General features: G+C 43.6%; 1 protein-coding gene across 1 annotated transcript in view; it reads right to left on the minus strand.

The window, feature by feature from the left end:
• Positions 1 to 17,315, minus strand: part of LOC143769959 (sorbin and SH3 domain-containing protein 1-like) — a 272,947-nt gene that overhangs the window by 98,887 nt on the left and 156,745 nt on the right. The window contains exons 15-18 of the mRNA XM_077259068.1: positions 12,662 to 12,715; positions 10,876 to 11,005; positions 8,561 to 8,675; positions 810 to 893 (exon numbers count right to left, since the gene is read on the minus strand). Coding sequence (XP_077115183.1) covers positions 810 to 893; positions 8,561 to 8,675; positions 10,876 to 11,005; positions 12,662 to 12,715 — 383 coding nt within the window. The remainder of the gene's footprint in view (positions 1 to 809; positions 894 to 8,560; positions 8,676 to 10,875; positions 11,006 to 12,661; positions 12,716 to 17,315) is intronic.

Genomic DNA, 17,315 nt, shown 5'->3' on the forward strand with positions numbered 1-17,315 from the left:
GACTCCCCAATATACATAATCACTCAGTTTGGCTGCGTCCATGTGTTTTTCATGTGTGGAGAGAAGAAAGCAGATACCAGACACCTTGGGCCAGACACCACCTCTCAGAGGAACAAAAGGATCAGACTTTGAAGTCAAACTGTCCGACCCTTCTCTCCTGACGTCACTTGTATAGGAGAGTTGTAGCTGTAAATTTACCTTCAATAATAGAGTCTTACTAAAACCTCTAAGTGGAATCTATCCAGACATTGTTTCCTGACTTTTCTATAAATATCAAAATGTGATCTCTAGGCTCCAGTGGAATCGGTATACAAGCACTGGTTGTGACCATAAATCAGATAACTGCTGGACAATAATGTAATTTTAAATCATAATCATTGAGGCAACCGGAAAAAGGAAATCACAATAAATGGACACCAGGAACAGTGTGGGCTGGAGAATGGAATGACAACAAACAGGGGTTACATACATAGTTACATAGGTTGAAAAAAAGTCTTTGGTCCATCACGTTTAACCTTACTCCACCAATTATACATTTTTTGTACACTTTCTGGGTGGCAGAACACTTACTATATGTTAGCACAACATTTAGAACTCACAGTGGTTGTAATGAAGAATTATCTTTTAGAAAATTATATCGAAAACCTAAGATGTGCTTCGGAATACGCTGTGCCATGAGCAAGAAAAGGACATTTGTTCCACCCACAGCAAAAGAAAAATACAAAAAAACCACACAGCTTGGCTTTTGTTATTTTATTTGCAGCTATAACAAAGCACATTGTTACTGATAATAGATCTATCCTACTTACCGGTTTCCCAAATTCCAATTCCGAAAAGAATTTATACCAAGGTTCATTCTTTAAATCTATCTCGTCTGGACTTTTATCCCGAGTCTACAGAGGTCATGACAGGGGAATGGAAGGAAGAAGGAGAAGAAGATTATGAAAAAGAAGAAGGAAAAGGGACTGTTAGAGATGCAGAATGTCCCAGCACGCCTTCCCACTGCCAGGACTGGAAATGAAGAGAAGATTTATTATCTGTTACAGCGGATAGAACGGCATATTACATCCTGCATCTTTAACAGAACATGGATATGCAAGAACCAGAACGCCCAACACAGGCAGGCAGTCGGATGAAATAAAAAGACAGAAAATACAAGAGACATTTCAGTAAGACACCAAAATACAATGAATATAGTGACAGCTTGAACAAAATAGAAAAATCACACAAAAGGAGCAAAGCAGACAACACTGAACAGAGGGTTAAAGTTGTATGGATTGTTTCATTCTATTCTTAACCCTTAAATACATCACATATCTACGTTTCCCATAGGTGCAAATATGTACCTTGTATAACTAGGTCTTCACTTACATAAATGTAGTAGTATTAGACTTAATATAGCCCAATGCAGTGTGGAAAGAGAACTCCCTTTTTGGAGCTAAATTCAAGGCAGGGACGGCGTTAGGGGCAGGTAAACTAGGCATTTGCCTAGGGCCCCCACTCCACCAGGGGCCCCCAGCCAGTGGCATGCCGCTAATAGCAGCACATCACACAGTTACTATGGGGCCTATGAGTCAGGGGGTCTGGCGCCATCATAGATGACGATACAATTGAAATCAATGGTGGAGGAGAAAGCGTCAGGTTACGCTCTCTCTCCCATCATTCCCCCTCTGCTTCTGACGTGATAATGTCACTTCTTTGCGCGCCACGCTGTTCTGACAAGTGGAGATGCTGATAAAACTCACTGCATAGACCGGAGCTGTGGGGGAATGGGGAGAGGTGACTATTGTATTTATTTATTTATTTTTAAATCTGTGAGTATGTGGTGACCATAATATGGGAAGAATATATAGGGTGTGCATTATACTATATGGGGCTGCGCTATACTCCATGGGGCGGAGCTATACTCTGTGTACTATATGGGTGCTGCATTATCCTGTATGGAGGACTATTGGGAATGCATTATACTGTATCAGTGTTTCCCAAACTCCAGACCTCAGGGACCCAATGGGTCATGTTCTCAGGATTTCCTTAGTATTGCACAGGTGGTGGAAGTTTCATCAAGCCCTCAGGAATTTTCTCACCTGTGCAACACTATGGAAATCCTGAAAACATGAACTGTGGGGTCCGTGAGGACTGGAGTTTGGGAAGCACTGAACTATATGGATGACTATGGGGTGGGCATTATACTATATGGATGACTATGAGGGTGGGCATTATACTATATGGATGACTATGGGGTGGGCACTAAACTATCTGGAGGACCATGGGGAACATTAAACTAAATGAGCAAAATGCTGCCTATTCATCGAGTGATTGGTTTTTCTGTGCAGGAACAGAAATCATTGTTCTCAGCAGCACATCGCCGGTGAAAGCTGCAGATATCCTGCTGATAATATGATACTGTATGGGCACAGATTGATCTACTAGTGATCGTTCTGTGCCCATCATTCTTCTTCAGCCGATGTAAAAAGGCAGGGAAATAAGGGTCGAACAACTTTAATATTGTCGATCATGCTTGTTTAACGGCCTGAACTCAGCGCATGTAAATACAACCAAAATGTTTCTCTGTGATGGTGCAATATGTTACCATTTATACTTTTGCCCACAGCCCCACTTTGTCTAAAATCGGCCCTGATTCAGGTGCCCATGAACCTTTCAAAGCTCATTTGGCTGACGGCTAGTCTTCTCGACCTCCTTATACACATGCATGCATGCTCAGTTCAGCCAAGCTCTTATGTGTTCTCAGTTTGGAGAAATTAATTAGTAACTGTCAGACTTCTGGCGACAGGGAATCTGTCAGCACATTTTTGCTATGTAATCTGAAGACAGCAAGAGATAGGGGCTGAAACATGGATTTCAGAAATACGTCACTTATTAGTCTGTGTGCTGTTGTTTATTTATAATTAAGGTTTTATCACCAAGAGACTAAAGCTCACGTGACTGCTAGACCAACCTTGCCCACGCTTCTGATTAGCAGCTTACTGTCCATAGACAACGTACACAGACAGCCTGGTGTAGGCGGGGTTAGCTTTCTCAGCTCTGCTTCATGCTACATCTAAAAACTCCCGGTGTATCTCAACAGCTGCACCCAGTAAACTAAGAATGAGGGTCTCCGTTCCTATATTATGGTGCTCTCACATTAGTTAGCAAAAACCTGGTGACAGATTCCCTTTAAGAAGAAAAGGATCAGCATTGAAATTCAACATGCCTGATCCTTCGTTAAGTACAGACAGCACATATTGGAGTCCCCCATCTTCAAGCACACATAGGATGCTCAGGCAGTCTGGCCTTAATCAGTGGCTTCATCCAACTTTGCTCTAATGCGTATGGATACCTTATAAATAACTCCATCATAAAGCAATGTACTGTATGACAATTACTATTTAAAGTAAACCTCAGATGTTAGTGGGGGGAACAGACGAGATCAGTTCTGACTATGTTAAATTATAGCCTGAACAGATATGTGGAAGCCATCCTCAGAGACTAGGCTGGGTCCGATATAAAATCTCAGAACAGTGACGTATGTGAAGCAGGCGGGACAGATGGTAATCTCATACAGCAGTGTCAATAAGTAGGATTCGGATTTTATTTTCATGTTGAACTATATTCTACATGGTAAATAAATTAAATTCCAATCCTGATGCTTATAATATATGGTCAGTCAAGTTCTGCCATTACAGAACCAAGCAAAACAAGCCAAGAACTGGTTGCTTGCTGGGCTGGTGCTCATACAAAGTTGCCAATCAAAAAAAGTAGAGAAGTGGACTAGCAGAAAGAAAGAAAAGAAGAAAAAGAAGGAAAGCAGGAGCCATGATTAGAAATGAGATGGGAGAATAGAGTTGAATAGTTAGTGTACTGTTGTTAAACCGACGGACTTTGCCCTAATGGAGCAGATATACTGATGAGGGAGTCAATTTGCAAAACACCGGCCCGGCGGTCATGTCGATGTTCCGTAGTTGCCGGACGGCAGAGCTGCAGATTGGTTCCTACCTGACGAAATCCTCTGCGTCTTTTCTGATTATTAGCCTCGGTTATTACGGTGTGAAGCACTATGACGCTGAGCTGGGCAGGCCGCCAGGCAGGAGGTGACCTGCGGGGCCCTTACCCAACAGGCAACAGAACACCAACATGGCCACTAGGCTACGGGCCGGCGAACTGATTCACTCATTTCTAGAGTAGGGCTAAAAGGCAGTAACTGTGGAAAACTGATGCCAGGTAAGTAGTTACAATTTTCTTATAATTTAAGACTACAATTGGCCTTGCTTAGTAGCTTTTGCCTAATACAATGTTATTATTATAATTACTTCCTAGGCCAAGGAACTGTTTCAATAATGACCTTATGATCTGCAGGAAATATCAAGCTCCATAACCTTAGCAATGTGTTCTGTATATTTAGACTGGCTGACTGTGGAGTTAATTGTACCTATGTACTGTATTATTGGGACACTCCCATAGTTATATATACACATACAATTCTCTAATATATCCAAAGGTGGAGGATTTTAATATAGTCGAAAGTTCCACTAATTTTGTCTGTGTCCAACTCAACATCAAAAAAGGATTTGTAGCATAAGTGAAGTTGCATACACCTCGCATGCCTTGCACAAGGACCGATTATATAGAATAATTCAAGTTACAGCCACAAATAGTAAGCTCTAGTTAGAGACGGCAAACAATTCTATTTGTGGATCTCACACTTAGCTTTGCTTCCATCTGTACACCATCGCATATCACAAACAGGATGTGCATAGTTGGCAACATTGGAAAATTACTGTTTATTTCAAAATCTATCATTTTGCATTCTTGCATCTTCCCTGATTGTAACATTCTTCAGGATGTTTTATCACCACAGTTGTTACTATAATTATTATTTTTAGGCTCTATTGAGCTGCTTAAAAAGAGAACCTACCGCTGGATTTTGTAATGTAAAGTATAGACATGGCTGTAATGACTGCTACATTGATTACATTGGTAGCTCTGGTGAAGATATCCCCTTTGTTCTTCTTTAATCACCATTTGCAGTTTTCTGCTAATTAGATCTCGGTGCACAGGGGCCGGACTGTACACGGGGTCTTCTCCTCCCTGTCTGTGACTCCCTGGTCCCTCCGCCTGCCTCTAGTCTGCTTTTTCAGTGACATGCATTCTGTTTGTAATCCCCTCTTTATACATTAGAGGGAGCGGAGGGGCCGGGGAATCAAAGACAAGGAGGAGAAGACCCCGCGTACAGTCCGGCCCCTGTGCACCCAAATCTAATTAGCAGAAAACTAGAAATGGTGATTAAAGAAGAACCACAAAGTGGATTTCCTCACCAAAGGTATCAATGTAGTCAGTCTAACAGCGCCATTACAGTCAGGTCTTTACATTATAATATCGTACTGACAGGTTCTGGTTATGCTAAAAGGAGGACATTCCCTCTTAGAATAATGTTGCTTTTAGGTGCAGACTTCTGCGTGGAGCGCTCTTCTTTCTGCTACTAATCTATATCCGCTAAAGACAGTTTACAGTATACTGTCCTAAGAGCTCAATATATATAACCATACACAGACCCCCAAGCTTCCTCTAGTGGATGTGACCATTACTGTAGGTTTTATTTTTATCCCTATGCAGGAAATTTGGAACTTATTTCAAACAAAAAAAAAAGAAACCACCTCTAATGGTTGGAAAGATAGATTTCATATGATAACCACACAAATGAAAAGTCATTCTAAACCATTTACCAGATTACCATTATACAATTTCCACATATTTAGTTATTTATAAATTACTATTTTCATTAAAATAATATTTACTCCACCGGTTCCACCTAGAGTTACAAGTCTGTGCTTGCAGCGATCGGATCAAATTTCTTGCATATTGCCTTCTATTCTATATAGCAATGGATTGTATACAGCACTCACAGTCATTGGGATAGGTGCTCAAGTAGGGTATCCATCCCAATATCAATATAAGTAAGAGTGTTGAGTTTTTTTACTTATATTCTGTTCTATATAGAGATGAACAGATTTTTGGTATAGGGTTTGTATGGTTTCTAGTATAGTTCAAAATTGGCAGGTTCTGCATCATTTTACCTGGTCAAGAACATTCATACCATTCTCTCACACTTCAGTTCTGTCCTCCCAAAATGTAAGAGCACCTTAGATAGTGGAAAAAAAGGACAGCAAGAAAACATGGTATGTGCAAATTACACAAAAAAATGCAAGTGTATTGTGATTATTGAGTGAATAGTTAAAGATATTGTCCACTACTTTTACACTGATGACCTACCCTTAGGATAGGTCATATATGTCTGATCGGCCAGGGACCATCACCCCGCAGATCAGCTGGCCAGAAGTACTTACCTGCGGAGCTGTCCGTCTACTTGTAGTGGCTGGGGCTTGGTACTGCACATCTGCCTCCTATTCAAATCAATAGTAGGGGGATGTGCAGTACCGAGGCAGCCACTACAAGTAGATGGCCAGCTCTGCAAGTAAGTACTTGCGGACGGCGCCCGCCACCAATATTAGCTCATCGGAGGGGGTGCCGGACCCTAGTTGATCAGTCATTAATGACCTATGCTGAGGATAGGCCATCAATGTAAAAGTAGTGGACAACCTCTTTAAGGATTCAAGGTGCAAGTAGTATGATAGCTTTACTGGGTACAGGAGTGACTTTTGTGCCAGGAACCTGGGGCATAGAGAAGCCTCCAATCACAGGTAACCAGAAGGGTTGAAAAGATCTGTTGTGCAACCTAAACCACTTTTCAACTCATGGAATAGCATTTCCAACCATTACAAATACTCTTTAAAAACTCTTACTGCTGCTCTTATTCATTCTCGCCTGGTCTCCTGGAACTCTCTACTAATCAGTCTCCCTCTTACTCTCCCCTCTCCAATCTACCATAAATGCAGCAGCCAGGATCATATTCATGTCCAACCACTACACTGATGCGACTATGTCCCAGTCTTTGCACTGGTTGCCAATCCGCTACAGAATCCAGTATAAACCTATCACTCTTAAACACAAAGTTTTCCACAGCTCTGCACCACCCTACATCTCCTCCATCTCTGCCTACCATCCTACACGTGCCCAGCATTCCTCTAATGGCCCAAGACTAACATCCTCTATAATCAATCTCTCACTCCCATCTACAGGATTTATCTTGTGCTGCACTAGTTTTCTGGAATGCACTACCCTAGTCAATCTGGTTAATTTCCAGTATCCATAGTTTATACTGGTGGTTGGGCCTTAGACAACAAGGACTTTATTTTTACCTTCTGTGTTACCACTATTTCCTCATGGATTGTAAGATTGAGAGCAGGACCCTCACTCCTCTTGGTATGTGTTTAACTATGAGTTACTCTATAATGTCATACCTTGTTGGTACAAGTACCCTCTGAATTTGAAAAATGCTGTGGAATATGTTGGTGCTATAGAAATAAAAATTATTATATTACAATATTAAAAATGGACCACGAAGATGACGGTAAAATTAATGGGAGAGATATATGAAAATTGGTGTAAAGAAAAAGTGGAGTAGCGGCACAAGGCAATCAATCAGATCACTGCTTTTACTTTCCAAGAATCGCTAAAAACTGAGAAGTGGAATATGATTTGTTCATATAGAAAATGGCAGGATTTGCTGATGTCTGGCTATCTCTGGGGTCCTCATCATCCCCAGATTAAAAAGGGTATGTTAATCATAAATGACAACTCCTTCAGATATTGTCCCTGCACTGTGACGCATTGACCCACCAACATTAAACTTCTGCCCCTTTATTCTTTGGATAGGAGGGTTAGATTCCCACCAATGATAATGATCATATTCTATGGATAAGCCATAATATTATATAATGGGAATACTCATTTAGATATTTATCAATGACACGTCCCGATACTAGAAATGACCCTAAAGAAATAAACTGCAAGAGAGATGTGCACCGAAACCTTTACAGCTTTGTTCATAAAAGGTGAAAACCAATGACGTACTGACCAAAATGTGCACTAAAGAGGATTAGATTTGTTGGACTGAAACAAGTAATTTAGGCTACACTAACACTGGGCATCATATATACTGTATATATGTGGAATTTACTGCCAGGTACAATGTATGAATAATTTATGTAGTTATTAGGAAAAAAAAGAGTTAATATTTAGTGCACAGGACAAATGACACACATTGCATTATGCAGCTTCATCCCCATTTCCGTCCTGAGAGTTAATAATAAAGTACTTACAGTTTCAATCACATAATCTCCATTATGTTAGAGCAAAGGATATTACTAGACGGTTAGCGACGTAAGCAATACTCCTGAGGAAGGCAGCGTCTACACAGAAATCACAGCGACGTTCGCTCGTTACGGAACCCTGACCTCATCCTATTTCCCATCCTACAGACCGGATGATGGCTCTAAGCTCTCTATGGTCCTCGTATGAAGGCCAATACTCACATTGTAGCCATGGCATTGCTGTTTGGCTCCACTAGTCTTGGCTTAAGTTTCCGTTAGTAACAAGACAACGTCCACCATGACCCTGTGCACACACAGAATAAGACTCAGACCCAGCATGTGAATTACATTACCATCTTCTCATTGACGAGGGCAGAGGATTTCCCAGGCTGGTACTCATGAATGCTTCTTGGCTCCGCTCTGTACTTTCTGGTGTCGACCTTCTTGTCCGGGGGATCCCAATCATTCCTGAGGACAAGGAAAGCAATTAACCATGAAACCTCCCCGTTACCAGGGAAACATGTGTTTTGGATGGAAATACTCCAGGGCAGCTAATCCTCTGTCCAGGGATTTTCATCTTCAGGCAGGAAATCTGCTTGTGGTTGTCTGTTCTTATGTATCTTGTTTTTCTACGACTGCTTCTCTGAACATGATGGGATTGATATAGATTCTAACCGTCTGCTTCAGAGACGAGAAGCTCAACAATTTCCAACCCAAACTAATACATGCTGCAGTCAGATACGCAGATGTTTCTTATTCTGTTCCCTGGATACTTCTCCTTGGTGAAGGGCCAGGCCATCGGAGGACTGGGAGAGGCCCTATTAACCCCTTCCGACCAGCCTGTACGCCTATGTCACACTGCGCAGACTGACTGCATCTTATATGGTCTCGGGGCAGACTAATCTCCAGTGAAGGATGTCACAACTCTAGATATTGCTGGTGTGAAACTCCGAGATCATGCCTAGCAGCAAGAAACTGACTAATCCTACATGGAAAATTGAGCCTGAAGAGCAGCATCGTGTAAGCAATGATGTGTCCCGAGTTACACTGGCCAGATGACAACACAATAATGCTCCATTACAGATACATCCGGATGACGACCGTATCAATGTGGACTGCTGGATGGGTTGTCTCTGTCAAAGATGGCCAGTCCACCACCTGAAAAATGTTTTTTGCTTTAGTATTTATTCTCATTGCTCCAAGGAGTATTCTGCTTTTTTTTCGCTGTTAAAATCCAGAGATATGGGCCTTTTTAGTCAGAGCTTGTTTTTATAATCTTTACCAAAGGGGCGTGGCTCACAGGATAATAATGCAGAGCAGTAAAGGCATCAGAGAATGAGGTCAGCACCGCCCCCTTGGTAAAGGTCATGAACACGATATAAGATGGACCCTATCTCTGGAGCCACATGGAGGATTTAAGATAAATAAATTAAAAACAAGGAACCATGGAATTACTGAGTGGAGCTGTGAGAATAAAATAAGAGAAAAAAGATCTGGCCCCTTTTGACCTGGCGACGTGTTCACTTATGGGGGAAGATGAAATCTCAAGTCCTCTGGCAGGAAACACAACAAGAACAAAATAACTAAACGGATAATGTATGACAGAGAGTTAATCATGATGATGATTTACGGTAATAGCCAAGTGTGCATTCATGCTGCGTTCAGGTACCTGTTCGTTGGCCCTGTCGGGGCTTATGTCCGATCTCCCCACAAAAAGGGATTCGGACGTATGCGACGGTGGGACCATAGACTATAATGGTGCTGGCAGACCGGATGTGCGCTCTGCCATACATCATTTCCGGGTGAATGAGACTACTGGAGGTGGACACCCAGATGTAGTAGACTGCACCATTATAGCCTACGGCCCCGTCAGCACATACATAAAAATGGGGGTTCGGATGCGAGCCCCGACAGGAGCCACTGAACAGGTGACAGAATGCAGCGAGAAAGCCCCATAAGGGTGGAGGGTCTGGAAGGAACTGATAGCAAGAAACTTAGTAACGTCTCTTTTCAATCAAGGCACTGAAACACAAACCAACACCAGTCTGGAATATAGTTGCATTTAGTATTATTAAAAACCCTTCGGTATCTGCACACGGTAAGTATTTGGTGCAGACATTTCTGCACCTCTCAGTAAAATAGGCTTGTTTGGCCGCATTTTTGTTGCATTCTTTTAATGCATTTTTGGTGCAGATTTTCCCCACTCATTATGAGTGAGATCTTCAGCAGAAACGCTGATACAAATCTCTGGCACGTCAATTCTATCCGCATGTCACAAATAAGCAACGTGTACACGACACTTCAGGATTCTCATTGACTTTGCTGGAATCAGAAAACCCTTCTGGTTTTGTGACAAATCTGCACAGAAAAATACTGCGACTAAACCACAACAAATCTTCAACATGTGCACATTATCTGATAATGGTCCTCGAACATGGCCTCTATCCCCTTGATCACGTGTACTTGACTAATCTGTGGCATCTGACTCATCCATATGAACAAGACTGGCGAAAACTCTGCTGCCCCTTCTTTTTGGGGACCCCCACCTTTCACATAATTGATGGGACATCAAGTTAAAATTCTGGAAACCTTCTTAATTTTTACAACTATCTTATAATATATGACATAAACCGCAAACAGAGGTGGACAGCTTCATCTTAGGTTTTACCTCTCGTGACCCGGCTTAAGTGAAGAGGAGCGCGTTGGTAGAGGTAATGTAATGGATCTGCGGACGTTGTTGTCCATCTCAATGTTATCCATCTCACTCTTTGAACGAGGCACTGAAGCTTGAGATTTTCCTATAAATAACAAGTCATAATAAAAAGTCACTGTTTGTAAAATCCTAGTAATTTGTCATGTCACAGGCACGTGGAATGATGTGCCCTCCTGCCGACGCGTGGGATTTAACAGGTTAACAGATCCACTTGACCCGCAGCTTTTAAAGGTACATGATGGCTGCTTAAAGGCATCAAAAGGTAGGGACATGACATATGACATACATGTACATCATATGTTGCAAAGAGGTTAAAGGGAATCTGTCAGCAGGTTTTTGCTATGGAATATGAGAGCAGCATAATGTAGGGGTAGAAAGCCTGATTTCTGGGACGTGTCACTTGCTGGACTGCTTGGTGAAGTTTTTTTTCTCTGTTGTAGATGTAGCAGTGGTCAAAATGCAGAGCCTTGCATAATCCCGCCCACACCACTAATTGGCAACTTTCTGCCTATGCAAAGTGTACACAACTCACTGGTGGGGGCAGGGTTTCACAGGTTAGCTGGTCTGGCCTGCATGTGAGGCCTAGTCCTGCAGTGATAATCTCCTGCAGATAAAACATTGATTACATTGAAACTACAACACACAGCCTAATAAGTGACATATCCCTGGAATCGGGCTCTCTTCTCCTACAATATGCTGCTCTCAGGTTAAATAGCAAAAACCTCAGAACCAGGTTCTCTTTAAATGAGAGGGGTTGTTACCAAGGTGAATCATGTAGATGAGAACAGCAGACTGTCAGTAACTACATGTCTCACACTGGTAATGCCTCCTTTCATTTATAATAACCCCAGAAGGCAGATCCTCATCAGAGAGCTCTATGTCCGGCCCATAGATCTTAACAGCTCATTTACATAATAAGAAAAACATGGAATAAGACATCGGATTGCAGATATCAAAGTATAATTTTCTTCAACTTTTTATGACCTACATGTCCATATAGACGGCTTAGGAGGGTTGATCCTATTGACAGATTCCCTTTAAGAACAGTATAAACATACATGTATGCAGATAAACACATTACAGGAAATACATAAATCATACAGCTGTGGATTCACTCCAGATTTCGGGCTGCATACATTGAGAAGAGAGAATCAATCTAAAATCTTACCCAATATTTTGGGGATTTGATGTGCAAGAATTTATGAAAATGACGGACACTGAAGACTATTTTTCTGAACTTTGTTTTCCAGGGAGAGGAAATGGTTACATACTCCCCTGACTTTTTGTGCTGAGGCCCAATGTAGGAAGTGTTGCATTTCACTGATGTCAATTGTGTGCCTTGCCTTCCTCCACATTGCGGCATGGGCCTCAGTGCCTGTAGACCCAAAGACCAGGAGCCAGGGTTGACGATCAAGGAACTACGGCATGGAATAAGTAGTCAGATGAGGGCTTTTCATTTTTTTTTTAAACCCTTCCCTATGTTTATTATGCTTTGGGGTCTGAGATTTTTTCACATCAATTAGAGCACTTTTGTCTCCTACCAATTGTATTTAGATCTAATCTACTGGCAAAATCAAGGGAAATAAGACCACGTGGCCATTAGCAAAACACAACTGGCTACAACCCACAAAGCAGTTTCCTATGATTCGATCCGGCATACAACATTGCCACCTTGTGGCAGTCTGTAGTATAGCCGTGCAGTACTGACAACCATAGCATAATGTAGAAAGTATAAACTTACCATCTTCTATATATGAATGCCGTCCATAACTTGGATACGATTCTGATTCATCATCTAAAAAAAAAAAAGTACATAAAAATAATCTGAAAATTTGTCATATTGCCAGTTCTAAATTGAGAAAAAAAGATCACAGCAAGAAGCCTGTGCAGAGCCACACAAATGCTACATATTAAATATATAAAAAGGGATGTTCCTATATTGGAATAATAATTCTACATAGTGATTGCAAAGCAAGCTTACAAAAACGGATCTTCTTCAGTGACCGCATTATTGAGCTCTGGAATATAGAACATATTTCTCTGCATCAGTGTAATATCATGTGTTCTCATGCCGATGTAAGCGGCCTCCAGGGTCATAATTGCACTGCTCCATTATTCATAAATCAGCATGGGCAGATGCCTTAGAGATTAGCGGAGGAGAGACTCCGGCACAACTGAACCCAGGTTTCGCTGCTCATCAGTAATAACACTTATAAGATTAGTCCGGCTGGTACATGGGTTTGCTCTGGTTTACTTCCAAGTCTCCATGTAATGGACATTCACTGTCCCAGAGGGGTCACCTGAGGGATTAAATATTAACATAATCTGTAGTGCTGTACAGAAACTGTCATCATTCAAGTCAGTTCCTGTCCCCAATTGGGGCTCACAGTTATTCACTAAAATAGGGAAGATGTGCTGCACCCGGCCACGGCCACTATACAGTTGATGGAAATTTGTGGTTCCACTTTGCAAAAAAGAAGAGCTGATCGGCAGGGGGTGCAGAGTGTCGCACCTCAACGATCTGACTGCCAGGGTAGCACTGACAGTTCAGACTATCAGCATCAGGAGTGGCCATATCATTGGTGCAGTCACACAGGGGCCTAAGGTGGAATTGTGTATTATGATGAGCTATTTGACGTCAACGGTCCTGTATCGTGTTATTGAACAGAGGACCTCTCCGGTCTGTGTCCACCACTGATCAGGATGGTTGTGATGCTGGCCTGAACAGAATCGGAGGAGCACAGGGGCACTGAAAGGGGTTGTCTACTACTTGGACAACCCCTTCTCAATCTGAGTGTTTGCCCCCGTTAAAATAAAAACACCAATACTCGCCTCCGGTGCCGATGCCATTCCAGCGGCGTCTCCCAGGACTCACATGAGGCTGTGGCGTTGGCGGGCCTGGTGACCAATTAGCTCCGGCTTCACTGTCCCCATCTTGGGATGTATCAAACATCAACAAGAAGTGAGGGCTGTAGCTGCTCCACGACTTCCTATTTATGTTCAAGTCAATCTCTCGGTTTGAGGGACACTGCGGCAATACCGCTGTCCCCTGACTGCTGGGCCCCTGCATGGCTATCCCCGGTCTCCCACGGAGTGACGTCGCCTGGGATTGGGTGGCCGCGCCGCTTGTGGGCGTGGCCTCATTCAGAAGGGGGATGGTCACGCTCCGACGCGGCTTCCGGTCCCCATTCTGAACCCGGACCTGGTTCCCGCCCTCCCTCCCCTATTTTAGGTGTTTTTTTCAGTTGCAGCTGCGGAATGGGTGGAGATTCTGGTGGTGAAGATACCTGCACCGGGAGACCGGAAGGCAGACAATCTCCCTGCACCCAATTTGTTGGCAAATGTTGCCTGTGTTAAGCTGCGACCATAATTTTAAGCCAAAGAAAAGATGAAAGTTGTTTTGAATAAATCTTTCCTAAATAAACAAGTTATATTTGAATAAGCAGGTGTAGCGTCACTTTGTGGGAGAGGAGTTTTTCTGGGTCGTGGCAGTCAGCGCAGAACAACACTTGCAAGCCTTACCTAGGAGAGCACCAAGGCTAAACCTAGGCACAATGCAGTAACCAATAAAATCAAAATTACCTTGTCCTTGAAAACGAGGAGATTTCATATCAAGTAAATTGCAAGGTTGCTTGTTTTTACGATTACTTTACAATTTCATCCATTTATCATCATGCAAATAACTCTGTAACAATGTTTTTTCCTCTTAAGTCATTAAGCTTTTTATAAAGTATGAATTCAGGTAGGTATGTAAAGCGCAAAAACAAACTACGCAACAAAAAAAAAATAGCAATAACAATAAGGGTACGTGCCCATGATCAGGAATTGCTGCGGGTTTGACGCTGTGTATTTATGCTGCGTCAAACCCACAGCGGCCAGATGTTACAGCATAGTGGATGGGATTTGTAGGAATCCCATGTTCACTATGCAACTATGAGCACCTGCAGATCACCTGCGTGCAGGTGCAGGTTTACAAGCCGCAGCATGTCAATTTCCCTTGCGGAGACATTAGTCTCCACAACATAAATTTCAACAATAGAAATGTATTTGGATGCGGTAATTCCACATGGTTCAGTGAACACATGCAGATTTACCTGCGTGGTTAGAACACAGTGTTTTGGATGCAGCAAAAATAAACTGTGTCCAAAGAGCTGGTACTTCCTGATCGTGGGAACGTATCCTAAGTGATATACCATATACAGAGCACTAACCAGGCAGAGAGCCACTGACAGAGCTCTCCCACTGCTATACCAGGCAGAGAGCCACTGACAGAGCTCTCCCACTGCTATACCAGGCAGAGAGCCACTGACAGAGCTCTCCCACTGCTATACCAGGCAGAGAGCCACTGAAAGAGCTCTCCCACTGCTATACCAGGCAGAGAGCCACTGACAGAGCTCTCCCACTGCTATACTAAGCAGAGAGCCACTGACAGAGCTCTCCCACTGCTATACCAGGCAGAGAGCCACTGACAGAGCTCTCCCACTTCTATACCAGGCAGAGAGCCACTGACAGAGCTCTCCCACTGCTACACCAGGCAGAGTGCCACTGACAGAGCTCTCCCACTGCTACACCAGGCAGAGAGCCACTGACAGAGTTCTCCCACTGCTATACCAGGCAGAGAGCCACTGACAGAGCTCTCCCACTGCTATACCAGGCAGAGAGCCACTGACAGAGCTCTCCCACTGCTATACCAGGCATAGAGCCACTGACAGAGCTCTCCCACTGCTATACCAGGCAGAGTGCCACTGACAGAGCTCTCCCACTGCTATACCAGGCAGAGAGCCACTGACAGAGCTCTCCCACTGCTATACCAGGCATAGAGCCACTGACAGAGCTCTCCCACTGCTATACCAGGCAGAGAGCCACTGACAGAGCTCTCCCACTGCTATACCAGGCAGAGAGCCACTGACAGAGCTCTCCCACTGCTATACCAGGCATAGAGCCACTGACAGAGCTCTCCCACTGCTATACCAGGCAGAGTGCCACTGACAGAGCTCTCCCACTGCCATACCAGGCAGAGAGCCACTGACAGAGCTCTCCCACTGCTATATCAGGCAGTAAGCCACTGACAGAGCTCTCCCAATGCTATACCAGGCAGAGAGCCACTGACAGACCTCTTCCACTGCTATACCAGGCAGAGTGCCACTGACAGAGCTCTCCCACTGCTATACCAGGCAGAGAGCCACTGTCACAGATCTCCCACTGCTATACCAGGCATAGAGCCACTGACAGAGCTCTCCCACTGCTATACCAGGCAGAGTGCCACTGACAGAGCTCTCCCACTGCTATACCAGGCAGAGAGCCACTAACAGAGCTCTCCCACTGCTATATCAGGCAGTAAGCCACTGACAGAGCTCTCCCACTGCTATACCAGGCAGAGAGCCACTGACAGACCTCTCCCACTGCTATACCAGGCAGAGTGCCACTGACAGAGCTCTCCCACTGCTATACCAGGCAGAGAGCCACTGACAGAGCTCTCCCACTGCTATACCGGGCAGTGAGCCACTGACAGAGCTCTCCCACTGCTACACCAGGCAGTGAGCCACTGACAGAGCTCTCCCACTGCTATACCAGGCAGTGAGCCACTGACAGAGCTCTCCCACTGCTATACCAGGCAGTGAGCCACTGACAGAGCTCTCCCACTGCTATACCAGGCAGTGAGCCACTGACAGCTCTCCCACTACTACACCAGGCAGAGAGCCACTGACTCAGCTCTTTCACCTCTCAATCACTTAATATAATTGTTTTTTTCTTTTAACTTTGGCTTGAAAAGGGGCTGCTTGTACTGAAACGTCACCATCCAATTTTTTTTTTAACTTTTCAATGATGATGCAATAAAGGAAGATCTGAAAATATCGGTAGCTTTCGAAGTCAATTTCCTGTTCTTGAGTTCAGTGACTGGGTGGAAAGTTGCTTCCAAGAAGTAGAGCGTTACAGGAGGAGTCGTATAATACAGCAGCACCGTTAGAGTATCATAAGTCGGTGTTAAAGTAAATACCGGAACTAAGTGCTAGATGTTGGTTTGGATACATTGGCCTTCATGGCATTTGCTCTTTTAATGCTAAAGGGAGCTGAGCTTCCATTGTTATACACAACAGCACGCAACATCACCGCAAAAGATCCAAATCTGAGCAAACATAATACACAAATCAAGCCTAACAAAGCTGCAAGATAATTAGTACAGACAGTATGCTCTTTAGCTGGCCATACACTGGAGATTTCAGACGGCCGCTATCTGAATAATCTGCCAATCACGATTGTTCCGTGAAGTTGGTCATTCACCGTACTTGGAAGCAAGGAATGTACGACAATCGGCAGATGGAGCGCTGCTTGCTTTGTGATCTGAGCCCGATTATGATGGCAGATCACCTCTTCCAAAAATATCTTCCATGAGT

The sequence above is a fragment of the Ranitomeya variabilis genome, chromosome 4, assembly GCF_051348905.1.
Source record: "Ranitomeya variabilis isolate aRanVar5 chromosome 4, aRanVar5.hap1, whole genome shotgun sequence".
NCBI lineage: Eukaryota > Metazoa > Chordata > Amphibia > Anura > Dendrobatidae > Ranitomeya > Ranitomeya variabilis.